Raw genomic sequence first — 25,627 nt, 5'->3', positions numbered from 1 at the left:
AACTGGCGGGGGGGACTCAGGAGCGGGGGCAGGGGTTCCCCTTGGTGTCAGTGCAGCGCTAGGGGGCGCTCTCTTCTCTCAGTGCTGACTCAGCCGGGCACTAGGGGGTGCTGTGGGGCAGGGAGCAGGATGGGGGCAGCAGGAGGTGCTCTCCCCCGGAGGGCAGGGCTGGCCCCAGGACGGCGCTAGGGGGCGCTGTGGGGCAGGGAGCAGGACGGGGGTCTCAGCAGGGGGCACTGTGGGGCAGGGAGCGGCAGGGGCAGCAGGGGGCACTCTCCCCCGGAGGGCAGGGCTGGCCCCAGGACGGCGCTAGGGGGTGCTGTGGGGCAGGGAGTGGCAGGGGCAGCAGGGGGCACTGTGGGGCAGGGAGCAGGAGGGGGGTTTCAGCAGGGGGCACTGTGGGGCAGGGAGCGGCAGAGCAGCAGGGGGCACTCTCCCCCGGAGGGCAGGGCTGGCCCCAGGACGGTGCTAGGGGGTGCTGTGGGGCAGGGAGCAGCAGGGGGCGCTGTAGGGCAGGGAGCAGGGCGGGGGTCTCAGAAGGGGGCACTCTCCCCTGGCAGACAGGGCAGGCCCCAGGACAGAGCTAGGGGCGCTGTGGGGCAGGAAGTGGGGCAGCGGCAGCATGGGGTGCTGTGAGGCAGGGAGCAGCAGAGGGCGCTGTGGGCCAGGGAGTGGCGGGGGGATCAGCAGGGGGCGCTCTCCCCTGGCAGGCAGGGCTGGCTCCAGGGCGGCGCTAGGGGGCACTGTGGGGCAGGGCTCAGCATGGGGCGCTGTAGGGCAGGGAGCAGTGGGGCAGCAGGGGGCGCTGCAGGGCAGGGAGCAGCTGCGTCCCAGCCGGGGGCTGCAGCCTGGCCGCGTAGGGCCCCCGGGCGACCCACCTTGCATTTGGGCGAGTTCCTGCACCAGGCACCGCGCCTCCTGCTGGATCTGCTGCTCCAGGCTCCGCTTGCCCATACCAAAGTTGCGCAGCGTCTGCAGGGCGAATCTCCGCAGGACTTTCCACTTCTCCCCGTTGCTCAGGACGATGTCTGGGGTGGGGGCACTGAGTAGTGAAGGGAGGGCACCAGGGAGCCCAGCTCCCCCCACCGACGCCAGCCCCACACTTGGAACGACTGATGATAACCGAGCCCTGCTCATGGGCTGCCAAGAGACCTGCCCCCATTGCCCTCCCAGAGCTGGGAGAGAACCCAGGAGTCCTGGCTCCCAATCCCCTGCTCTGATCACTAGCCCCCACTGCCCCTTAAATTGGTCTCTCTCTCTCTCTCTCACACACACACACACACACACACACACACACACACCAGGACTGAGAGAAACTAGGAATCCAGGTCCCCCGGAGATGACCTGTGACACTGACTCTTGCTCTAAAGTGTTCTGCGGGGGAAGTGAATGATTGTCCCCATTTTACAGGTGGACAAACTGAGGCCCAGCAAGACTCAGCAACTTGCCCATAGTTGCGCAGGAGGTCAATGGCAGAGCTGGGAATTGAATCCAGATCCCACCGAAGCATCTTACAATCTAAACAGACAAAGGGCGGGAGGGGAAACTGAGGCAGAGAGCGGGGAAATGACTGGCCGGAGTTGGGGGAAGGGTCATCCAGCAGGTTATTGGAGAACCCAGGTGTCTTGGCTCCCAGTCCAGTGCCTAAACCGCAAGGCCAGCCAGCCCCTCTGTGGGTCCTGCCTCACTTCCCCGTGTCTGCAGAAGGGCTGAGTGGCTGAAAGACAGGAAGGGGCCAGGGGGTGGGATTCCTTACCGTTCCCTTGGGTGAAGCGGAAGACCACGGGCAGATCCCCGCGCCCGCTGAACTCCTCGGCCTGGTCCACCAGGGCCTCCTTCACCACCTGGTATCCACACAGCACCACGACCCGCCGGGAGCCCAGGTGGAGGGTGTAGACGGGCCCGTAGCGCTCGCTTAGCTGCAAACCCAGAGTGACCCAGGAGTCAGAAGATGGGGCCCCAAACCAAACATAATCACACCATCTTGCTCCAGCCACTAGACCCCACTCACCTCCCAGAGTTGGGAGCAAACCCAGGAGTCCTGGCTCCCAACCCCCTGCTCTAACCACCAGACCCCACCTCCCTCCCATAGTTGGGAGAGAACCCAGGCGTCCTGGCTTCCTGCTCTAGCCACTCAACTCCACCCCTCGCTCAAAGCCAGGGAGAGAACCCAGGAGTCCGGACCGGATGTGACCAAGTGGCTGTTACCACTTGAGCTGCTCAGGGGGTTGGGGGAAATGCCGACCTGTGACCCAGTTCTGACGAAATCTGCCCGGTTTCCTAGCAGACAGCGAGGCCGGGGCTGAGCGTTTGGGCTCCCCAGCTCCAGGGCAGGACTCTCCAGCCCCAGACTGCCCGAGCTCGGCAGCCCACTGAGCCCGGCGCTGCCCCACTAGCCGAGCAGCCCAAGAAGCCAGCTGGCCCCAGCCCCTGGCAGCCCTGGGGTCCCCAGCCTGGGGCAGTCGGAGATGCTGCTGGCCCTGGCCCTGGCCCTGGGGTGAAAGGCACGTGGCTGGCCTCAGTTTCTCTGCTGCTATTCAGTGGGGTCAAGCTGAAACTGACAAGAATCACGTCCATTTCATGCGCTGCCCATTCCAAGTTTGGTGCCACAGTTGCAGAGACGCTAAGGCAAGAAGTGACCATGGAGTCGGCCCCCCTGGACAACGAGAGTCCTGGCGCAGAGCTTTCAGCAGAACAGCCCATCTCGATTTCAAACAGGCAGCGAAAAAACCAAACCAAACCCAAACCGTTTCCAAAACAAATGTTCTTGGAAATTTCCCTTTGCAACAAAACCAAAGTAGCAAAACTTCCCAGGAATCAGAAATTCCAAGTTTTGGCCAGTTCTAGTTAGCATGGGGGGAGGTGAGGGGTAACTGGGCGTCTGGACTCCTGGGGTCCACTCAGGGCTCTTCCACCAAGCTCCCTGTATGACCTGGGGCAGGTCACTGCTGCACCTGTGCCTCAGTTTCCCCATCTGTAAAAGCAGGGCAGCCGGTTGCTACCCTGGGATGTTTTATAAACTCAAGTGGTTCCAACACGGTGCTGAGATGAGTCACTAGCTGGGCGGCCCCCACGCTCTCCTGTGGACCCAGCTATTAATGGTTAGGACTTTGCATAGATTCACTTGCCCCATGTGTGTCCAGCTGGGGTTTAAGGCTGGGCCACCTGCCCCTCAAAGCCAGCCGTGTGCATGAACAGGGCATCAGCAGGGAGCTGCGCCCAATGGGGCCTCGCTGAATCTTTTGCTTTAGTCTGGCTCTGCCTGGTGCAGCTGGATACTCCACTTCCTTCATTAGAGCCACCCTGCACTTCAGCAGCTGCGGGGAGGGGCTGGGCGCCAGGACTCCTGGGTTCTATCCCCGGCAGTGGGAGGGGAGTGGGTGAGTTTGAACAACAAGGACTGGGTGCCAGGATGCCTGGGTTCTTCTACCCCTGTCACTGATTCCTTGTGTCACCTGAGGGGAAGCTGCAGCACTCAAAACAAGGGGGCTCTGGTCTGGACTGTGCTCTCCAGGGGCTACTGGCAGACACACACTAAGGGAGGTGGGGGCTTTGAGTGCCCAGTACTAGTGCTAGTGTTTGCACGGGGGAGAGCTGAGTGCCCAATACTAGTGCTGTGTTTGCACGGGGGCGAGATGAGTGCCCAGTACTGGTGCTGGTGTTTGCACAAGTACATAAGTCAGCGAGGCAGCCCAGCACGTGAACATTGTTGGATAAGGTCCTGGCTACATTAAATCTGAGGCTTCACTAGCTGCGCTCTCCCCCCTTCTGCTAGCAGGGCTGGGGACCTGCACCCCCCTTAGTGACAACAGGGAGCCAGAAATTCCCTGGCCCGCTGCAGGGATTCCCAGCCTGTTCCCACGCCAGCCGCCAAACTCCCCCTACCTTGAGAAGAGATTTGACCATGTCCTTGGTATCGAGCTGCAGCAGGTTCCCCAGCAGGGGCAGCGGGCGCGGGCCTGGGGGCAAACACCCCCTCTTCTGCTGGCCCTTCCTGTGCAGGCAGACAACCAGGCAGGAGAGGCCGAGGAGCAGCCACAGCAGCATGGCCGTGGTGAGCTCCATGTCGCTCGCTTGGGCGCAGGGGGAACCGGGTGCTCCGGCCTGCACTGGCACTGAATGACTTTTCGGGTGCCCTGATGGCAGACTCTTCGGGAGGGAAAGGGGCGGGATTCGGAGCCGACTGACTCACCAGGCAGGCAGGGCCCAGGGCTTTGTGCCAGCTGCTGTCAAGCTGGCGGGCGTCCCTTGCCAGATGTGCTCTGAACATGGCGGAACGGGCATTTCGCAGGCCCCCTCTGAACCCAGGCGTCTAGCAGGGGTGGCTTGGCCTGGCGTGGTACCCGCTTGTCAATTCTGTGGCACGAACATCCCCAGCTGAGGGCTAATCAGCGCAGAGCAGAGCGGAAGAATCAGTGCTCGGGTCTTGCTCACAACAGTCCTGTCGATCCAGCCCAGGATGATGTTCGTGTTTTCTGCAGCAGCGTCATACTGGTCACTCATATTTAGCTTGTGGCCCATTCACTCGGGTCCCCGGCTCCCTTTCCAGCCAGTCAAGTCCCATTGTGCGTGTGCAACTGATTGGTCCTTCCTAAGTGGAGCACTTTGCATTTGTCCTGACTGAATTTCAGCCTGTTTCCTTCAGACCAGTGCTCCAGTTTGCCCAGAGCCCTCTGGGGGGGCCAGCTCCCATCGGCCCCAGGGCAGGGGGGTGGGAATGGGGCAGGGGCCGGTCCCCTCTAGGGGCTGCCAGCCCCGATCCAGCCCCACAGCAAGGGACGGGCTGGCTCAGGGGCTCAGCTACGGGGGAGCCTGTCTCCTCTAGAGACGCCAGACCCGATCTGCCCCAGGGATGGGGGACAGGATCTAGCTGCGCTGTAACCCGCTTACCCAGCCGGTATTTGCCTTTGGCTCCTTGGCGTTGAAATCCCAGACGGTGATGGGGGACCTGGGTGGACGGACACAGAGATGCACAGACAGAGGTGTCCTGTTAGGGGCTGCAGCAGAGAGCCCCGGGGGTGGGGCTGTTTTATCTGGGGCAGCAAACCGCCCCATATCACTCCCACAGCCTGAACCCCAAAGCCATGGTTGGCCCAGAGCCAGGAAAAGAACAGGCTCCCAGCTCCTCCCCACCCGTCTCCGCTCTAACCACCAGACCCCACTCCCCTCCCACAGTCAGGAAAAGAACCCAGGATTCCTGGCTCCCAGGCTCCCCTACTCTAACCACTAGCTCCCCCTCCCCTCCCAGAGCTGGGATAGAACCCAGGAGTCCTGGCTTTCAGCCCCTCCCCCCACCCAAGCTCTCACCCTTAGAGTATTTCTACACTATGAAATTAGGTCGATTTAATAGAAGTCGATTTTTTAGAAATCGATTTGATACAGTGGATTGTGTCCCCCCCAGTCGGCGGAGTGCGTCCACAGTACTGAGGCTGGCATCGACTTTCGGATGTAGCCATCCCACAGTTCCCGCAGTCTCCCTGCCCACTGGAATTCTGGGTGGAGCTCCCAATGCCTGATGGGGCGCACACATTGTTTTGGGTACCTGCCCTCAGTCACCCCTCCCTGCAAGGGCAGACAATCGTTTCGTGCCTTTTTTCCGCGCGGGCGCCATCCTGCTTTCAGCAGACGGTGCAGTAGGACTGCTAACCATCATCCTCCAACCACCACTTCCGCTGCCACTCTGCTCTTCCGGTGCCATGAAGCCACCTGGCAGGTCCTCTAGACGACCATGGTCATCCACCACTCTGCTCTCCTGCAGACGCCATAGCATGGCAAGCACGGAGCCCGCTCAGCTCACCGCAGCAGTTCTGAGCACTGAGAACACCTCGCGCATTATCCTGCAGTACGTGCAGAACCAGAACCTGCAAAACCAGGCGAGGAGGCGACGGCAGCGCGGTGACGAGAGTGATGAGGACACGGACACAGACTTCTCTCAAAGTACAGGCCCTGGCAGTATGGACATCATGGTGGTAACGGGGCAGGTTCTAGCCATTGAACGCCGATTTTGGGCCCAGGAAACAAGCACAGACTGGTGAGATCACATAGTGTTGCGGGTGTGGGACGATTCTCAGTGGCTGCGAAACTTTCACATGCATAAGGGCACTTTCATGGAACTTTGTGCCTTGCTTTCCCCTGCTCTGAAGCGCCAGAATACCAAGATGAGAGCAGCCCTCACAGTTGAGAAGCGAGTGGCAATAGCCCTCTGGAAGCTTGCAATGCCAGACAGCTACCGGTCAGGCAGGCAGCAGGGTCAGTGACCAGGAGAACCTGTTCTTGGGAGAGTTACCCAAAAGGCTTGTCCTAGGGTTTGTGGATAATGATGCCTTTAGCAGAATTACGCTAAAAATCCCTTTCATTTTAAACATTACAATATTAATTTTCTGGCCTTGTATGTGGCTGGTGAACAGATACCGACCAAGCCTCTGCAACCGGACTTCGAGGCAGGAGGCTGCGTGAGAGAATATATGAACTTGGTACAGACGGCTGGTAAACACATGAAAGATTGTTCTGTTAATCGACCGTGAGGACTTTGCACAGGGTTACACCTTGTTTGCCTTTGCCCTGTCTCCCAACCTGGAATGCACCGGTCACTATCCCCTAATTAAAACCAGGAACCTGAGAGCAGAAATACATTTTGGGAAGGCTTTAACGGTCACCGTCAATATGATTGGGGGAGTTTGACAATGTCATAGCGATAAATCAGAGGAGAAATGTGCTGTTTGACTATATGTGAACATGGACACCATGCGCCAAGGTTTGGGGGGAACAATGCAGCCCAGCACAGCCCCCCAGGGTCTCCAGCACCCACGCAGACGTCTCATCGGGCAGCGAAAGGCCTGAGTAGCCGGATCCCCCTGGAGCTGGAGGGCAGGGGGTGGCCGTCGCTTTTAGAAAGGTTAATTCACAAATGCTGGGCAACACAGAGCCCTGGGCAGGGCCGGCTCTGCCCCCTGCTCGAGTCCCCTCACCTTCAAACCCGTCACGGGCGGGGGGCTCCCACCGGGCACACGCAGAGCGAAACTGAAGGAAGAAAAGGTGCAAATTTCAACAGCGTGAAAACCGCCAGGGGGACACTGACCCCGAATCCAAACAGCCTTCGTTCAATCCCGCGGCCTTCCCTCCCCAAATCCGACTCAGGCCGTTTACATTTGGCACAGGAGCGTCCACACAGGAGGGTTAAAGCAGTTTCACTCCTCTGCTTTATGAATCCATTTCCTAAGTGTTTAGCCGCCCCAGCGAGCCGGCGGGCTCAGCAAAGAGGTCCAGGCGAGAGCTGGGGTGAGCTGCACCCCTCAGCGCTCTACCAAAGTCTCCCCACAACAGCCCGGGAGAGACGTCAGGGTGGCTTGGCCCAGGAGCCTGGGATACACCCCAGGAGCCACAGCACCTCCCAGGCAAAGCTCTGCTCCTGCCAGGGCAAACCCACCTGTGCGGACGGGGGTTACGTCAATGCTGGCAGCCCCCACCCAGCCTCCCTGCTCCTAGACCAGCACCCAGCAGCCCTGTCGATGCAGCCACTTCTGGGGTGAGGTCGGAGATGGAGCCAGAACTCCTGGGTTCTCTCTGGGCTCGTCACGAGAGCAAAGGGGAGCTGGGAGCCCATCACTCTACCTCGTCCCCCGGCGCCAGCTGCACCCCTCCCCCTCCCCCTGCACATTGTCTGCCCCCGAGAGGGGTACTGCCCCAAGCCCACACACGGCCCCACTCTGAGGGCAGCATCTGAGCCACATGGCCCAGGGGCCACCCAAAAGGGCTAGGCGCTTCCCTCCGGGCCCTGTCCCCAGCGCCCCCGAACTAGCAGCGCTGGGATGCAGCCACCTCTGAGGAGGGATGTGGGGGCTGGTTACACAGGGACCCCTCGCCCGGCGCTGCGATGCAATGCAGCCACCCCTGAGGAGGGACGTGGGGGCTGGTTACACAGGGACCCCTCGCCCGGCGCTGCAATGCAATGCAGCCACCTCTGAGGAGGGACGTGGGGGCTGGTTACACAGGGACCCCTCGCCCGGCACTGGGATGCAGCCACCTCTGAGGAGGGACGTGGGGGCTGGTTACACAGGGACCCCTCGCCCGGCGCTGGGATGCAGCCACCTCAGGGGCGAGGGCGGGGCTGGTTACGCTGCAGGGAGACAGGATTCGAACTGGCCGGGCACTTTGGAACTTGCTGCCACCAGAGGTAAGAAGCCCCCCGGAGCGAAGGCCAGACTCATTTCGCCCAGGAAACCTCCCCTGCAGGGAAGAGTCGCCCCCCCACCCCTTCCTCCAGCCAGCGCAGGAGGAAGGCCCCAGGAGGTGCTGAGATGCTGCAGGGCCAGGGCCAGCCCCTCTGCCTGGGAGATGGGCGGGCGGGCGCTCAGCTCGGGCTGGCCAGCTCCAGGCGCACCGTAGCTTTGCAAACACTAAAAGGTGCCAGCCGAGCCTCAGGAGCTCTGCCCCTCAGGGGCTGTGGGATCACGGGCGAGGCCCTGGCTGTCTCTGCTTCCCCAGACACAGCTCTGCCATCATGTGGGCTGGCCCGCCGCGGTGAGGGCTACGTACAGCCCCGAGCACTGGCCGGGACCTGGTCAGCAGCAATAAGGCGCCAGGAGGCAGGAGGTGGAAAACATTAATACTTTATGAACAAGTCACATTTTCACAGCCTGAAGTTGGAGGGCTTTTTCTTTCAAAGAGAAGAAATTTCACAGGGTGTGAATTATAAGTCGGGTCAGATCCAGCCATCTCTCCCCAACCTGCCCCAGCTTCAAGAGAATTCGGAGGGAGCCACTTGTATCCTCCCACCAGCGCCCTGGGACGGGCCAGGCAAGAGCCGAGTGCGAGGAAAGCCACAAAGGCAGCAGCCTCCCATCCTCCCCCCCACAATAAATAACAGCAGCTTAAGCATCAGAACACAACAGACGAAGCCACCAGCGCTCACAGCCACACGGCCAGGGGTCGCCCCACCTCTCCAACAGTGGCCTGATCATTGCTCCTCTTCCCGCCCCAACACGAGCTTTTCAATGGGGCGCAGCCTGATTCGAGGACAGAGACCCCCAAGGCTCTCTGAAGGGGGGTGAAGGCGACCTGCTCAAGATGGACGTGCTGGGCTCCCCGTCCCCCCACCACACACAGCACTGGCCCCAGCCCAGGCAGGATACTGATGAGGTCTCACCAGTGATACTCGATTTGATCTACCCCGGGGCCCAGCTGAGAATTTCAGGACAAGAAGCGGGCGGGGGTCACGCACGGCCAACCAAATAAAATGAAAGAAAAAATTTCAGCTGCCTGTAAGTAAAGACCGTGATTGACAAAGGCAGGAGGAGCGTTTCCATCTTCTAATGAAGTTTGTAAATGGACATTACCCCTGTGTGTGGCACTCTTGAACGGGAGAGGGGATGGCAGCTATCTGGGACACACTTTGTGAGTGGTCAGGGCTGCTCGTCCGTCAGGCGACTGGGGTTCTGGGTTTTTCATAACGTTCCTGGTGGAAAACCCAGGCTGGCAGAGGGACGTTGAGCCGAACATAGCTGGAGTGTAGCCAGCTATCTTTTAACTATCCTGAAACTCATCAGCATATTAAGCTCAGAAGCTGGAAATGGGCGACAGGCTGGATCACTTGCTGATTCCCTGCTCTGTTCACTCCCTCTGGGGCACCTGGCACTGGCCACTGTCAGAGAACAGGATCCTGGGCTAGACAGACCTTTGGTCTGACCTGGCATGGACCCACACCTGGACCCACAGCTCCGAGTTTTGCCAAGACATCTGAGCGCTGGAAATTGAAAGACCTTTGTCAATTGACTTGAGAAGGTTCTTTGCTTGAAAAGGGCGCGGTCCCTCGGGCACAGACAAACAGATGGCAAATAAATGCAAATTATCTGGAGTTTTCAAATTCTCGGGTGGTTTAGGAATTCTTGCCTTGTCTTCATCTGTCACCTGCCACAACAACAGGCAACGTGGGGAAATGAACCATCCTGCTAAGTCGCTCTGAACAGTTTCGAGATGGCTCTGAAAGGCACAGATTCCTGGCCCGGCCTCGGAGCGGCACGCTGAGGGAATTCAAGTGACCAGTCGTATTGCACAGAAAAGCTCCCTAGCACAGAGCGGGGCAGCAGTCGTAAATTCCAGGGCCTCGTGGTCTGAAAGAAAGTTGATTCTTTTTGAAATGCACAAAACCTCTCATAGGCACCTTCTACTTAACTAGCGAATGTCGCCGGACTGCACCAGTCACCGTATTTGGCTGAAGGGGCTGCTAAGAGCTTGGCAAAGACGATGGTCCAAGCTGGACGTTGAGAGTGTGGAGTTCGCTGATCTCATCACAATACAGAAGAACCTTGAAGTTACAAACCCCCCAGGAACAGAGGCTGTTTGCAAGGCTGAACAAAACGCTGGGGTCCTTTCAAAAATGTACAGCTGAACATCGACTTAACAGAGCTTTGAAACCTTCCTATGCAGAAGGAAAACGCTGCCTTCTCTTTCTTTTACTAGTTTACGTTTAACACACACAGTCCTGTATTTCGAGTTTGGGGGTTTTTTTGGTCGCTGCCGCTGCCTGATCGCATATTCCCGGTTCCCAACGAGGTGTGCGGCTGACTGGTCAGTTCGTAACTCGGAAGTTCTGCTGTAATTTGATTTTGTCCAAGTCCCCCCACAACTTCCCACACAAGACAGTCTGGTGAATGATGCAGTGAAGTGCATTTAAAGAAGCCTGTGTTGCTGTCAAAGCCCTTCTCTCCCTGTCATGGAGGGCTCCCGTCTGTAACAGGACCCTTTGGTTTAGCTCTGCAGAAAGTTGTTTTTCCCTCCCAAAAAAGCCTTTTACCTTTCCAAAAATGCTCTCCTGGGGGTAGATTTCAGCATAAAAATTCTTCCTTGAAAATGTCACCACATAAATACTAGCAAGCAGCGATAGCTTGGCAGTGTCCCGTCAGTGGCTCGATTCGTCCACAGCCAGAGACGCGTTTGGCGTTTTGTAACTCGGAAAGCAGTGCTGGCAACCAACCCTCACATTACCTCCCGTGGAATCAGACAGGGGAACTTGCTTCTTACAGTTCAGTGTCACCTTTGTTTTTACCTCCGGCAAAAAGCTCCCCCCGCACATCCAGCGTGCCCGCCTGTCCCAGCTCGGCAGCCAGGAAGGGCCGTTTCTTTTGCGTGAGCACCCACGTTCTCTGAAGAGAAGCAGCTGCTGCTTTTCCCTGCAGTCGCTGATGGGGTGAGAAGGACATCTGAAATGCAATACAGAGACCGCAAATTTTCCATTTTGTCACATCTTGCAACACTGCCAGGAGGACAGGCCGCGATTCACCGTGGGAACCTTCCGGATGGATACGGCCATTTGGTGCACTCAACACACAGGCTTGGGGTTTAGATGAGCCGGCGTGACAGAGAAAACCCGCTGGTCAATTCAGGTTAAAAGCTCGGTTTCCGCTGCCGACTTGGTGATGTTTACGCCCAGGCGCATTCCTTTGTGGCTCCGTTTCCGTCACTAACAAGAAAACGGGCGGGGGTGATGCTCTCGCCAGAACTTCAGCGCATCATGGACTGAACTGAATCTCACACGTCTCGTGAGGGGAGCTGGCGGCCCCTGGGAAGCCAGGAAGGGCCACAGTTGGCCGGGGCCGCCTATTGAGTGTCACAGGTTTGGCAGTTACCACAGGAGGGCTCTGGGGGTCATGCGATGTTCTGGGCCAAGGATCAGGAGAGAGACCCCAGGGCCGTAGCCCAGCCGAGCTGTCCGAGGGGACCAGGGATCACTGCTGTCGGAGGAGGCGAGAGGGATGGGGAAGGGGCATAGGCGAGGGGCTGCATGAGAACAAAGCAGATGGGCTCTGGCTGCTCACGGAGTCACCACCTCAAATCCAACCCTGCAGCCGTGGGCCAGAGTCAGCGATGGCTGCAGCCAGACTCTGCCCAAGGCGAGCCCTTCTCAGCCGGCTGAGCCAGAGGCTGTTAACATTCAGAGCACTAGGTGATTTAGGAGCCCAGATCCTATTGGCTTTCAACAGGCCTTTGGAGTGTGCCGCTTCGGCACTCTTGAGAATTTGACCGTAGGTCTGGACCCAGCGGGGCTGGATTCGAACCAGCCCCCCCGAGAGGAAGGTGCTGCCAGCACGTTACCCTGGCTCAAGAGACCTGGACTTTCCTGCCCGATAGGCGGCTTGGTTTGAGATGTGGCTGTGCTGTTACATCTGCCGTGGGGTTTTAAAACCCAGATCCTCGTGCCCACCCAAGGGTTTCAGTGCCCGAGCTGCGGAGTCCGAGGGACTCTCCTGCAGGAGCTGGGACTAAACCCAAGAGCAGAGCGGCTCCTGCCATGGGCACTGCACCAGACTCAACCCTTCCAGAGCAGCTGCCAGCGAAGTCAGAGTCTTGGAGACAGGAGTGGCCCCATCCGCCAATGGTCCAGTGTTCAGCTACAGCATTTCAAACGGAAAGCGCAGTCCGCCCAGCCCCGACTGTCCGTCTGTCTGTCACCCCAGAACGTCACGCAGCCCGGGGCAGGGCAGACATCGCAAGCACAGTGCTCGCGAACGCAATGCCTGGCTGGCGGAAAAGCAGCGAGACGAGGCAGAGCCAGCGGAGCCAGACCCCAGCTTCAAAAGCAAAACCAGTTTAACAGAAATCCCAGCCCAGCCTAGAGCGCCTGGCAAGCCGCACGCTGCAGGGAACCGCTTCCCTGCTCCCACAAGTGACAGGCAGCCCCCAGGCTAAGACACCCCCCACCTGCCTAGCTCCGAGCAACGGGGCAGCAGGAGACAACCCCAACGAACCATCTCCCAAGGAGAACCTGCTCCCCCCTCGTCCTGGTGCTCACCCAGGGGGACTCTCCTACCCAGAGCAGCAGTTCGCTCCGGGAGGCTGGCCGGGGCTCCGTTACATCATCACTGAGCCGGGCCCGCGCCAGCCTCGGGTTGAGGGGGACGAGCAGCGGGCAAGGAGCAGCCGGCAGACGACGCCATGGCTGCATACAATCAAACGGGAAGTTTGCCAGAGGCCCAGGGCTCGCGGCCCGCATGGCTCAGGAAGCAGGGAGCTCAGCGCGCGAGGCACGGGGTCCTGGGAAGAGAAGAGAGAGTGCTTCAGCCAGGGGGCCCGGCTGGCCACGATACAGAGCTGTGGAGAGAAGAGAGAGTCAGTCTCCGTGCCCGAGCTCGTGGGCAACTCCCACAGGGGTCTAGGGGATTTGACAGACATCTGCCGGGGAGGGAGGGCCGGAGGGAGTCGGGGCAGGGAGGAGTCCAGCAGAGAGAGACAAGCTCCAGCTTTTCCACCCACCCCCCCACCCACTGCCGGGGGACTGCGGAGGGAGCCAGCTCCACAGACTGTCAGTCGGAGTCTGGACAACCCGCCCCCCAGGACAGCACGGCTGAGCCCGCGCGCACGTGGCTCCCCCCAGCTTACTTGCAGACAGACTCCTGGTGCCTTCGCACTTAGCACCTGCACGGCTGCTTGCTCTGCGTCTGGGCCCCACGGGGCTGTCGCAGGTGGCGCAAGGAGGTGTCTCCATACTGGATGCCTGAGCCCATCCTCTCGGGGTCCAGCTCACCTGGGCAGACAGAGCAGTGCTCAGCAGGGTGGGACGCACGACCCCTCCCCCCCGACGGCGTAGGGCTGGGAGGAATCTTCACCAGGACCCTGCCAGGACAGGCAGGGCCCAGCTGTGGGTTCGCACCAGCACCTGCCAGGCAACTCCCGGGCGCAGTCACTTGCTAACAGACCCCAGCCTCACTACCGTCGCCGAGATCGATCCGGGAGCAGCCGCCACGGCGGGCTGGGAAAGCAAACACCCTGCGGGCGCCAGAGAACCGCTGCCACGGAGCGCAGGGGGCGTAGGGCAGCGCCGCGCTCCTGGAGAACTGGGCCAGACCCCCGCCTCTGCCCTACTTCAGAACACGCCTGGGGCCCCTGGTCTCAGCCAGAGCCCAGACCATCATCTGTCTCCATCACTCTTCCTATTACTGGAAACCTGTTTCCCTTCCTGGCTGGGACGCTCAGGTTGGAAACACTCTGGGGGAAGCTTGGGGCTGTGTCGCGCCCCCCAGGGTCCCCCACCAGCTCCGGCCTCGTACCCGATTCAATTTTGTTTAGTATGGTCCTGGCACATTTTAAGAAAGCTTCTTCCACGTTCTCCCCGGTCAGCGCGCTGGTCTCCAGGAACATGAGTTCTGCCGAGGCGGAGAGAGAAACGGCAGGAAGGTAACCCGGGGGCAGCTCCCAGCCCCATTCGCCGCAGTGCCCCGCTAAGCCCAGGAAAGCTGCAGCTGGGTATCACGAGACAACGCTGCTCCTCGCCCCGCCAACACACACACCGGAGCCGCCCCTCGCTCGGGATCCCACCCAGCCGACACACAGAACGGACCCGGGGAGCGGGACCTGCGTACAACGGGACTCGACCGGCGCAGCCAGTCTGAGGCAGGGTTCTACCACGGAGTCCGAGCTCCCCCTCCTGGCCACACAGCACCAGTGAAAGGCTGCCACTCCAAGCAGCTCTGCAGAGCTCTCCGCCCCCCCCAGGGGCCAAGCGCAGCTGCCACTCTCCCCCCAGCGCTCAGCAAAGGAGCGACCTGCCTCCGGGGCTGGGGCAGCACCCCAGGGCTGAGGAGCCCTTCTGGGGGCACAGGCTTTTAATGCTGGCGGGGCCAGGACTGCGGTGCTACCGCTCACGGGAAAGAGAGCGCCTGCTAGCAGCACCGGACCCCCCAGCACCCGCTCTGAGGCCAACCCTGCCTGCCGGGGGACAGCACCCCCTGCCAAGCCCCCCACCACCGCCCTGGGGCTAGCCCCGCCTCCCGGGAGAGAGCACCCCCTGCTGAGCCCCCCCACCCTCTAATACCGCTCTGGGGCTAGCCCTGCCTGCGGGAAAGAACACCCCCTGCTGAGCCTCCCACCCCCTAACACTGCCCTGGGGCCAGCCCTGCCCACCGGGGGACAGCACCCCCTGCCAAGCCCCCTAACACCTCCCTGGGGCTAACCCTGCCTGCGGGAGAGAGCACCCCCTGCTGAGCCCCCCACCCCCTAACACTGCCCTGGGGCCAGCCCTGCCCACCGGGGGACAGCACCCCCTGCCAAGCCCCCTAACACCTCCCTGGGGCTAACCCTGCCTGCGGGAGAGAGCACCCCCTGCTGAGCCCCCCACCCCCTAACACTGCCCTGGGGCCAGCCCTGCCCACCGGGGGACAGCACCCCCTGCCAAGCCCCCCAACACCTCCCTGGGGCCAGCCCTGCCTGCCGGGGGAGAGCACCCCTGCTGAGCCCCCCACCCCACACCACCGCCCTGGGGCTAGCCCTGCCCGCCAGGGGAAAGCGCCCCCTGCTGAGCCCCCACTCTCTGCCCCACAGCGCCCCTAGTGCCACCCTGGGGCCAGCCCTGCCCACCTGGGGAGAGCGCCCCCTGCCGAGCCCCCCGCCCTGCCCCCTAGTGCTGCCCCGGGGCCAGCCCTGCCTGCCCCCACACCAATTTCCATAGCTCTGTCCCCCCAGAGCAGCCCTGCCTGCGCCCTGGCTCGGTACCGTTCTCTTGCGCAAAGCGGGAGGCTTCCAGGAAGGTCACTTCCCGGTCCGCATCCAGGTCCTTCTTGTTCCCGCAGAGGATGACGACGATGCTGGGGCTGGCGAGGGTCCGAGCGTCCGTTAGCCAGTTGGTCAGCGCGTTGTAGGTCTCTCGGCTGCAACACAGGACAGAGGGGGCAGCGGGGAGCAACCGGGCACTTCTCACAGATCCCGGATTGGGGGCTGCCCCCCAGGCCCTGGCCTGCCAGAGGGGTCCCTGTGCAGCGCCTGCTGCTGGCATTGACCTCGGGCGCGGGCTGCACAGACCCGGGGGCAGCGTGTTCCTACGTGGCCAAGTCGAGGAGCAGAACAGAACTGGTTCGGCTCAGCCGCTGGGGTGGGACCGGCCCGGCTCCCCAGCCCGGAACGAGGGGGGGCCTGTTTGGGTTCTGTTTCTGTGGCTTTAATCTAGTTCTGTCTGGAAACCTGCCCAGAGAGCTCGCCCCGTTCCTGGGAGCCCCAGCTGGAGGTGGGGTGGGGGCAGGGCATCGCGCCGACCCACAGCCGGGAGTCGCCCCCCTGCGGCGATGAACACCCACCTGGTGATGTCGTACACCAGCAAGGCCCCGGCTGCACCACGGTAGTAGCTCCGCGTCACTGACCTAGAGGGCAAGGAGAGAGACTCGGAGTGACCAGCAGGGCCAGGAGCTCGCTGGGGGCCACGGGGTGATTTCGGGTCAGCTGGGAGCACAGCCCCGTGGGAAGGCGTCGGGCTGCTGGGTAATGGAGGAGCCAAAGGCACGAGGTGGGTTTCTGGAGGCCGCCCCACAGCAGACAGGGCCAGTAAGAGGAGCCAGTCACAGACACTGGCCAACCTGCCCCAGGGCTGAGACAGGGGCTCAACCACATAAGCCTTGGACTCTCGGGCGGGGGCTCCCGCAGGTGCGGTTCTGTGCTGTGGTCCCTGCCTCATGGATCCATTTCAGACTGGAGCAACCTTCCATCACCCCTGGCTGGAGCCAAACTGGAAAGAGATCCTTGAGCCTGCCACCGCCCCCGAGAGGGGAAAGGCCCCCGGCCCTGCCAGCCCCTCCCTCCAGGGACAGAGTGGAGCCGGTGTTCCCAGAGGGGAGCACCCTGCGTTCCAGCCCCCACCCGGGGTGGATCGGACCCAGCGTCCTAACGGGGAACAGTCCCACACCCCAAGAAAAATGGGAAGGATGATGTATCTCTGCATTGCTCTTGGGAAGGGGGCTCCCCATCAGAGACGCGGCCATCGTCCATACCCCTCAAGCTCCGGGGAGACCCAGAGGAGCAGAGACCCTGCTGCACGCCCCTGGCCCCACGCCACAGCCCCACGAGCAAGCAGGCTCAGGGACTCAGGGCTTTTTAACGCGCACACAGAGGCGGCACCGCAACAGGGAAAGCTACAAGCAGCCAACCGTTAGGTGGCTGGGTGGCAGTGTGGCCTAGTGGGCAGGACACTGGGCTGGGAGTCAGGACAGCTTGGCCACTGACCTGCCACATGACCTTGGACAACTCCCCACCCATCCGTGCCTCGGTTTCCCCTCCCACCCTTTCTGGGTCTTGCCCGTTTGCAGGGAAGGGCCCAGGCACAATGGAGGTCCCCGGTCTTGGTCGGAGCCCTCTGAGTGCTGCTGTAATGCAGAGCTGCAATATGGGCAAGACTCCAGACTAACTCTAGGTACAGCATCCTGCTGCCTGCACACAGGCCTGTCCTGTTACACCGACCCAGAGAGGTGTGCTGTGCTGGTGAGCACCTGCCATGTCCCGCCCCAGAGGTGGCTGCATCTCCATGGCTATGGGAAAAGCGACCCCGTCAATCTCCGATTCCGCTCAATTCCCGCAGCTGCTTTTACACAGGCAAGACGCCCCTTTCGCAGGCCACCAATACTATCCCCCATCTCCAGACTTAGCCTGGAAGGCTGGCTGCTACGGCACCTCGGCCTCGGAGGTCACTCCACAGACATTTCAAATGGTCAGTCGCTGGATAGGTGGGTTTTACCTAAACCGTTCCTGTCCTGCCGTGTCCCAGATCTGCAGTTTCACCGTTTTCCCACCGACGTTCACCACCTTCGACCCAAACTCCACTCCAATGGTGTGGTTGGAATCCTGCTTGACTGGGGAAGGGAGAGATTCCAAGTCAGTGACGGACCGAAAAGGCCCCTGGTCGCTTAGGGGTCAGCTACAAAGCGGAGCCACTGCAGGACCAGGAGCTTCCTGTCCAAGAGCCCCGAGCGACCTGCGACTGCTTCAGTCCGATTCCTGGGCAGACGGGAGGCTGCGGCTGCTGCAGAGCGATGTGGCGAGGGGAGCGAGTCAACATTATTCTTAGGGCCTCCTGAAGTGATACAGCATGAGCAGGAGACACACAGTGCAGACAAGCTTTCTCCCCAGCCCTGCCGGCATCCCTCACTCCCGACCTGCAGCCCCTGCCAGCCCAGCCCTGGGCTCCCCTCCAGCCCTGCCGGCGTCCCTCACTCCCGACCTGCAGCCCCTGCTAGCCCAGCCCTGTTCCCCCCAGCTCTGCTAGTGCCCCTCACTCCCGACCCACAGCCCCTGCCAGCCCAGCCCTGCCGGCGTCCCTCACTCCTGACCCGCAGCCCCTGCTAGCCCAGCCCTGCTGGTGCCCCTCACTCCCGACCTGCAGCCCCTGCTAGCCCAGCCCTGTTCCCCCCAGCTTTGCTAGTGCCCCTCACTCCCGACCCACAGCCCCTGCCAGCCCAGCCCTGCCGGCGTCCCTCACTCCTGACCCGCAGCCCCTGCTAGCCCAGCCCTGCTGGTGCCCCTCAATCCCGACCCGCAGCCCCTGCTAGCCCAGCCCTGACCCCCGCAGCTCTGCTAGTGCCCCTCACTCCTGACCCACAGCCCCTGCCAGCCCAGCCCTGCCGGTGCCCCTCACTCCCAGCCCGCAGTCCCTGCTAGCCCAGCCCTGGCCCCCACAGCTCTGCCGGTGCCCCTCACTCCCGACCCGCAGCCCCTGCCAGCCCAGCCCTGCCGGTGCCCCTCACTCCCGACCTGCAGCCCCTGCTAGCCCAGCCCTGCCGGTGCCCCTCACTCCCAACCCGCAGCCCCTGCTAGCCCAGCCCTGCCCCCCACAGCTGCCCCCCCCAAACTGCTGGTCCAATACAGTGCTGTCACGAGCAGCGGACCAGCACACACAGATGCCTGCTTTTGCCTTCCCACTGTTGGAAAATTTGCCAGATTGAGCCAACTTTGCGGTTTTGGTCCAGCCCGTGAAAACACGATTCGACAGCGCAGCAGCAAGAAGGGTCCTGACCCAGCGCTGCCATGCGATCGCCCAGCCCCCGGGAGTCACGTCACCTGAACAGAAAGCCAGGAACGCCCCAGCACCCCACTGCGGGAGCATCAAAAGCAAACGCAGGCAGGGGTTATACCCCAGCACAATCTGCTCACACGGGGAGCCAGCAGAGACGATGTGTCAGTAACTAGAAGGGGTGTGTGTGTGTGCGCGGTGTGTGCGCGCGGATCACAAAGCGCCCTTTTCATTTCCTTGGCCGGTTAACCCACTACCCACAGTGTGTGAAAATCAAGCGCCGGGTGGATTCGTTACCAACACGAGAAGCCCCTCTGGGATACAATTTTGTAATTTGCTGAACACACGGAGGAAGCCAGGGTTGTGCAAAGACATTTGCAAGGAAAACCACAGAGCAGCAGGGGTTTCACGCTGGATTTCCAGTTAGTCTAGTCGAGCCATTTCAGCTTTCCCATTAAAAAAATAGGAAGAAGGTTTTCAAGAAGGCTGAAGTTTTAAAACGTCGTGATAAAAAAAATCCCCACCACACGTTTGGATGTGAAAACTCCTACTCTTTCGTCAGCTTCTTTTGAAAAAGGAAGTTCTGGAGCTGAAGAGCAGATCAGGAGGCAAATTCAATTGTCTTTCTGGCAACAAGCGTGCAGCAGAATCTTCCCCTTCGGATGAGCTCCGAGGGTCTCGGGTATCAGGAAACACCGGAGCAGAACAGAAATCAGTTCAACTAAACACAGCACTGGCCACAGTAACAGGGCTACTTACATTTACTCTCTATAAACTGATGCAGGAGACAGGACTTCCCGGTACCGGCACTTCCTATCACCAGAAACTTGAAGAGGAAATCTGAAGAATAAAATAAGCACAGATGTAACCCTGGAGCGTGGGCTGTGGGGAAGGGGCACCACGTTCTGTTTAAGGGGGCTGGGGAGGTTTACGAAAAGCAGAGCACCTTCTTAACCAGTCTTTAGAAACACGCACAGAGAAACATTATGCGCAGTGCTCCCCTGCGTCAAACTCCCCGGGTGACCTCACTTCCCCGCACCTCACTACAAGGGGTAGTGACACTTCCTTTGGCCCCGTGTCTCATTAGACAAAGCGCGCTGAGGTGGGGACAGTCTCATCCTAGGTGTACGTACAGCGCCCGGCACAATGGGGACCTAACTTAGCTTGGCGTCTTTTGGCACCGCTGTTAACTTAGCATTATTTACACCCCACTGGGCGTTAGCCAGCTCCCTTCTACTCGCATCAGGGCAAGGACACCGACCGGTATGCCGCGGCCATCGCCAACAGCCAGGTGTGCACACGAGGAGCAGAGACACAACGCCGCTCAGCCCAGAGAGAGGCCTCCAGGGGATAGGGGCTTGAGCCTCCCAGATATTAAGCTAGGCCCCGGTCCCACTGCAGTCCAGATTGTGTGAGGTCACAGGGTCAAACCCCCTACAAGTCTTACTGGCAGGAGGTGAGGTTATTACCGAATTAGAAGGCGTTCACAGGAGGCCAGTCAGAACACTCAACGGCCTGGACCAACAGTCCTGTGAAGACAGTGGGACTGGGTACCTCAGAAAGGAGACGAGCGCGGGGGTGGGGGGCGTTTGATAAAATGTTCGGTCTAGAGCAGGGAGACCGGGAGCTTCCGTTCGCCTTGGCTGGTCACTCACACACAACGGGACCCCATGTGATTCAATGGTGGGAAATGCACAGCTGGCCAAAGGACAGACTTTTCCCACACACCATGGTTAGACTGTGGAACTCACTGCCACAAGAAGTTGTTGAGACCAAGAACGAAGGAAGATCCAAGAAGGGCCTGGACATTTACAAGCATAACAAGAAGCGCCAGAGTCATTATAGTTAATGAACAGTTTTAGAAGGGTCATTAAACCTCCTCCTACTCAGGGCTTAAGCAAGCGAACTATTAGAAACCAGCATGAGACATAACGCGGGGGCAGATCATCCCATGGCTGCCGCTGTCCTTGAAGCATCTAGCACCAACCACTGTCAGAGCCAGAACACATGCTGAGACAGGCCTCGGGGCTCCTCCATAAGCACCTGCTTCGGCCAGCTGGAGCCAGGCTGCCAGCACCATGGGGTGGATCCCTGGCACAGCAGCACAGGCAGGGGAATCCAGACCCTCGGCCCTTCCCCAGGGCTAAACGCAGTGTGCAGAGACCTTACGGGCAGTTCTTGCCACGGTCAGAAGGGAAGGCCAGAAACAAAACACGAGTTCGAATGAGACCAACGGATTTCCCAGAGCGCTCTGCGCTGTCCGCCCTCCCGCGGGTGGGCACCGGACAGAACAGTACCGTATTCCCCCCACTCCCAAGAGCCTCCCATTACAACAGCCTCCAGGGAGATCTCTTGGGCTGAAGTCCCACACGCTCCCTCCAGCCACCAGCCAGAGCCAGTTCCTTCCGGCTGCAGCGCGAGGCGTGACCTCTGGCTCAGATTCTAACCTGTCCCCGGAGGCACGACAGTAAAGCCTAGAGACTCCCCTCTGCAGGGTGACCCCCACACAGAGAAAGGCCTTACCTCCATGCAAAAGCCGTGCCACTTCACCTATGCCAGTCTGATGGGGGAACAACCCAGTGCTAGCGTGGCCCAGTCACCCCGCGGGACGGGGAACGAGCTGCCCCGGTAGACGCTAGTTCTGGGCCGGCTGGCACGGCCCACGCGGACAGTCAAGCTGCTCTGGCTATTTCGGCCATGCTAGCCAGACTGAAGGGAGAACTGGCACCACTACCCGAGTGGCGATCCCCGTAGCCGGACTCAAGCGCACGCTGCCAGTCGATTCTCCCGTCGGCCTGCGTAACCCACTTCCGACAGGCGGTAGCAAGGTCGACAGAATTTCTACACGGGGGTCGTGTCAGCTTAACTGTCTTTCAGGGGGTGGAGTTTTCACACGATGCCAACGTACGCACCCAGCGTAGAGCACCCCGCAGACTCCCATGGGCGGAAGCTGTTTTGAAGTCTCACTCCCTGGCACTTCGCTTATGAATCTAACGTCTTCTTTCATTTACCAGAGGCAGGTTCAGAAGAATTTGCAAGCAAGAGTAATTGCATAGAAGCCCACATCAATGCTACTCGACTGGTGGGAGGAACTGAAGGCAGCCGGGGGGGCATAAGGCATTGACAGTTCTGGTCCAATCTAAAGCCACAAACCCCTCTCTCCACCCGTACCCACACACCTTTCCACTTCCAGGGCAAGTCTTCACCCTCAGGATTACAGAGACTTATTCTCATCCGTGGATTTTTGGCATCAGATGAGGGGTTGCCATGCGGAGCAGGCTCCATACGATACATGGAGCATTCCCTGCTCCCGCGCCAAATTACCACTTGCCCAGGTATTCACACCATTTGGATCTGGAGACAGCAATTCTACTCCTCACCTGGGTACCCGCTCCATTAAGAACACGGGGCCGGGGGGGAGGCATCAGTACGTATATGGCCCCACAACTGTGGTACCCGAGCACCTCAATCTGTACCACTCGCCCATTGGCAGGAAAGCATTTTACAGATGGGGAAACTGAGGTAGGGGCTCACTCTGTGTCCCTCCCTCCGGTCACCGTTCCCAAGTCAGGCTGTTTACACTCGGCTCAGTGGGTGGTTTCATGCCCCATTCCCTCTCTGGCATAGGAGCACTGGGCACAGCTACATCAGCTCTGACCAGCCTCCCGCCAAGCACATCGCCTGTGACCACAAAGGCCCAGCTCCCGACGCCAGAGGAAGGTGCGAGAAACCTTGCAGGGAACAACGATGGAACAACGTACGGGTGGGGTGGGGGTGGGGGGCAGGGGGTGCTCCTTGAAACGCCCTGATTTACAATCCTCTCATAGAACAGCTTCCTACCAGCGACCCTGCGGACGCTGCCGAGTGCACCGGACCCCACTTGTGGGGCAGGAGACAGTGGTGTTAGGCACCCTAACACGTAGGCCAGGAGACAACAGGCAGGTACAGCCAGCGGAGGTACCAGGAACTAACAGGTCATGAGGAGCCGTGGGCTCAGCTACCATACCCAGATAAATGTCTGGTCTTCGGCAGAACCTCGTGGTGTTTGAGTCACAAACGCCCTCACGATGAAAGCAGCAGTGTTCTCCCTGCTTCCCCTTCACCGGTTTAGAGAGTCCACGGCCAGAAGGAACCGCTGGATCACAGACGTATGGGACTCAAAGGGATCTCGTAAGTCACCTAGTCCTGTGCCCCGCTCTGAGGCCGGGCTAAGTAATCTCGCCAGACCTAGGCCACAGCACTCCCCTGTATCAGTAATTCCTCTCTGAACCCGAGCAGACTCTTTCGAAAAAGAGCCCAGCGTGATTTTAAAATGGCCAGTGATGAAAAATCCTAAGCTAAAGATCAATGCCAGCTCTGAGAGAAAGGGTTCTCCCACTTGGCAAAACCACTTCCCTTCAATTATTCAGGTCCCATTGTTACCTTGCTTACAAGGGAAATACCTGGGATGCTGCTTTCCCAAGCACTGGCTGCTATCTCCCCATCTTAAAACGCCAGCCTACGCCTGGGGCCCAGCAAACAAAGCCTGTGCCAGGTTTAAAGGGAACTGAGTTATCTTGATATCTAGGCTGTGAGGGAGTTCAAAGTCATCTCAGCCATGGCACCTGCCAGCTGCGGTTTTCTGATCACATTTCTCACGTGGCGCCGTCCGTGCTCGTGTGGAACACAGCACAAACACGAGCGCAGGTACTCAGGAAACCGTGCAACCAGTGAACCTGACGACATGCAAAGGCACAAAGGAAAAGAAGTGAAAAGAGATTCCCCGGCTCTCCCCAGGAGTCTGGCCGGCCGAACAGCCAGTGAGATTTCCAACAAAAGTGGTTCGGAACAAACTCTTCAGCCTCTTGACCTGCCCAGCAGTGAAGAGCAGCCTGTCGCCTTGGCTGGGGAAGGGGGGTGATTTTCTATTTACTGGCAGAGTGACACCAGCCCAAGCCCCAGTGTGGACACCAGTTCACTAATCACTTTGGCTCTCCCGGTACAGCTGAACACAGCCCGTTGGCTGTACACACAAGGCCTGGGAGAGACAGGCCCCATGACCCGGTACGTGCTCCTAGGAGCTGCTGACTCCCATGCGGGCCAGGGCTGTACTGAAAGGAGACATCCCCAGGCCTTCCTCCAAAGCACCGTAACCCACAGGAGCCTAATTCCGAACCGGAGGCTTCGTGTGGAGACGGACGGACGCCCGCCCGCCCGGGGCGTCACGGAGCAGGAGCTCCCCGCGCAGACAACCCAGCCCGAGGAGCGGAACTGTCGGGCTTTGCGCACGGGCGGAGGTGGAGGAAAAGTCACATCTCTGTTCCTCCCTCAGCGCCCAGCCCTGCTGCCCCGAAGCACCCCTGGGTGCACACAGGGCCACGGAAAAGCGGTTCATTCCCAGGGCAGGGCCTCTCCGCACCCGGGACTTTCCCAGCCCCCAGCTGGGCACCAGGCAGAGGCGCCAAACCGGGCCAAGGACGCTATTCGGGGAGGATTTCTGGGGCCAGGCCTGAGCCAATCCCCCGGCTGTCGTCTGGGGATGGCGGGAGGCTGCAGAGCTGGGGAGGGGGAGCTGAGTGCAGGGGCTGGAGATGGGGGCGGTGGGGGAGGGGAGGTTGGCCCATCACTGGAGGAACGGGTTGGCTGGCCTAGGCTGACTGGGTCCTGCCCCAGCCTGGGGGCCGTGTGCGCTCCGGAGGCCCCATCCTGCCCCGCGGTTCTGCCAGTCGGTAGCGTCTTCTTTCCGATCCCCCCCGCGCACCCCCACTGCGGGCCACGCGCCCCGCCCCGCCCCGCTTCACATCACCCAGAGGGGCCGCCCCCCCCGCACTCAGCTCACCCCCCCCGCACGGAGCCCCCCCCTGACCGTAGCTCTCGGACATGGCTGGCGCGGGCGGGGCGGAGCGGGCGCGATATGGCGGCGCCCAGTGACCCGGCCGGTGGAGCCACTTCCGGGTCCGCGCGCGCGCGCCGGCGTGCGTCTGACGTCACCCGGGGAGGGGCTTAGCGGGAAAGGCGGAGCCCGGACTCCTGGGTTCTATCCCAGCTCTGGGAGGGGAGTGGGGTCTAGCGGTTAGAGCAGGGGGGGCTGGAGCCCGGACTCCTGGGTTCTATTCTGGCTCTGGGAGGGGAGTGGGGTCTAGCGGTTAGAGCAGGGGGGGCTGGAGCCCGGACTCCTGGGTTCTATTCTGGCTCTGGGAGGGGAGGGGGGTCTAGCGGTTAGAGCAGGGGGGGCTGGAGCCCGGACTCCGGGTTCTATCCCAGCTCTGGGAGGGGAGTGGGGTCTAGCGGTTAGAGCAGGGGGGGCTGGAGCCCGGACTCCTGGGTTCTATCCCAGCTCTGGGAGGGGAGTGGGGTCTAGCGGTTAGAGCAGGGGGGGCTGGAGCCCGGACTCCTGGGTTCTATCCCAGCTCTGGGAGGGGAGGGGGCTCTAGCGGTTAGAGCGGGGGGCGGGGCTGGAGCCCGGACTCCTGGGTTCTCGCCCCGGCTTTCTTTGTGTGCCGTCGGGCTAAGGACGCGGGGCTGGAGCGTCTCCGGAGAAGCAGCTGCCTCGGCCGGACCCCAGGATCCTTGGCGCGAAGGGCCAGGTGGGGAGGGGGCACGGGGCAGAGGCAGCTCCCCAGCAGTGATGGGGTCCCAGACCGGTGGAACCAGCCCAGGGGCTCAGCAGGGCCCCATAGCCCCCCCCCCCACCTGTGTTCTTGGCTCCGGGGGCACCAGCTGCAGAAGGAGCCCAGGGCTGGCTGCCCCGGCACCTCCTGTGTCCCCCTCGCCAGGTAGCTGGGGGGGCCCCCGGGCTCAGATCCCAGACACCTCCCCACAGCCTGGGCTGGGATCGGGTCTCACTGCTCGCCCCCCCGCCCCACCCCTGGTATTCACAGCTGTGTT

At 60.8% G+C, this 25,627-nt stretch overlaps 2 protein-coding genes across 2 annotated transcripts in view; both read right to left on the bottom strand.

The window, feature by feature from the left end:
* Nucleotides 1–4,977, bottom strand: part of LOC115642953 (cytochrome P450 2F5-like) — a 5,672-nt gene extending 695 nt beyond the window's left edge. Inside the window, exons 1-3 of the mRNA XM_030546660.1 lie at nucleotides 3,886–4,977; nucleotides 1,757–1,919; nucleotides 879–1,028 (exon numbers count right to left, since the gene is read on the bottom strand). Coding sequence (XP_030402520.1) covers nucleotides 879–1,028; nucleotides 1,757–1,919; nucleotides 3,886–4,065 — 493 coding nt within the window. The 5' untranslated portion in view covers nucleotides 4,066–4,977. The remainder of the gene's footprint in view (nucleotides 1–878; nucleotides 1,029–1,756; nucleotides 1,920–3,885) is intronic.
* A 3,616-nt stretch (nucleotides 4,978–8,593) lies between these two features.
* Nucleotides 8,594–24,693, bottom strand: RAB4B (RAB4B, member RAS oncogene family). Its single transcript, XM_030546752.1, has 8 exons — nucleotides 24,606–24,693; nucleotides 19,520–19,600; nucleotides 17,489–17,603; nucleotides 16,062–16,124; nucleotides 15,484–15,638; nucleotides 14,043–14,138; nucleotides 13,375–13,519; nucleotides 8,594–13,086 (listed from the first exon to the last, which is right to left on the bottom strand). Exons 1-7 carry the CDS (start codon nucleotides 24,619–24,621, stop codon nucleotides 13,404–13,406), a joined length of 642 nt encoding a protein of 213 aa, XP_030402612.1. The 5' UTR covers nucleotides 24,622–24,693; the 3' UTR covers nucleotides 8,594–13,086; nucleotides 13,375–13,403.
* Nucleotides 24,694–25,627: the final 934 nt, after the last annotated feature.

The sequence above is a fragment of the Gopherus evgoodei genome, unplaced genomic scaffold, assembly GCF_007399415.2.
Source record: "Gopherus evgoodei ecotype Sinaloan lineage unplaced genomic scaffold, rGopEvg1_v1.p scaffold_48_arrow_ctg1, whole genome shotgun sequence".
NCBI classification, from domain to species: domain Eukaryota; kingdom Metazoa; phylum Chordata; order Testudines; family Testudinidae; genus Gopherus; species Gopherus evgoodei.
This window is presented reverse-complemented; position numbering and strand designations above follow the sequence as displayed.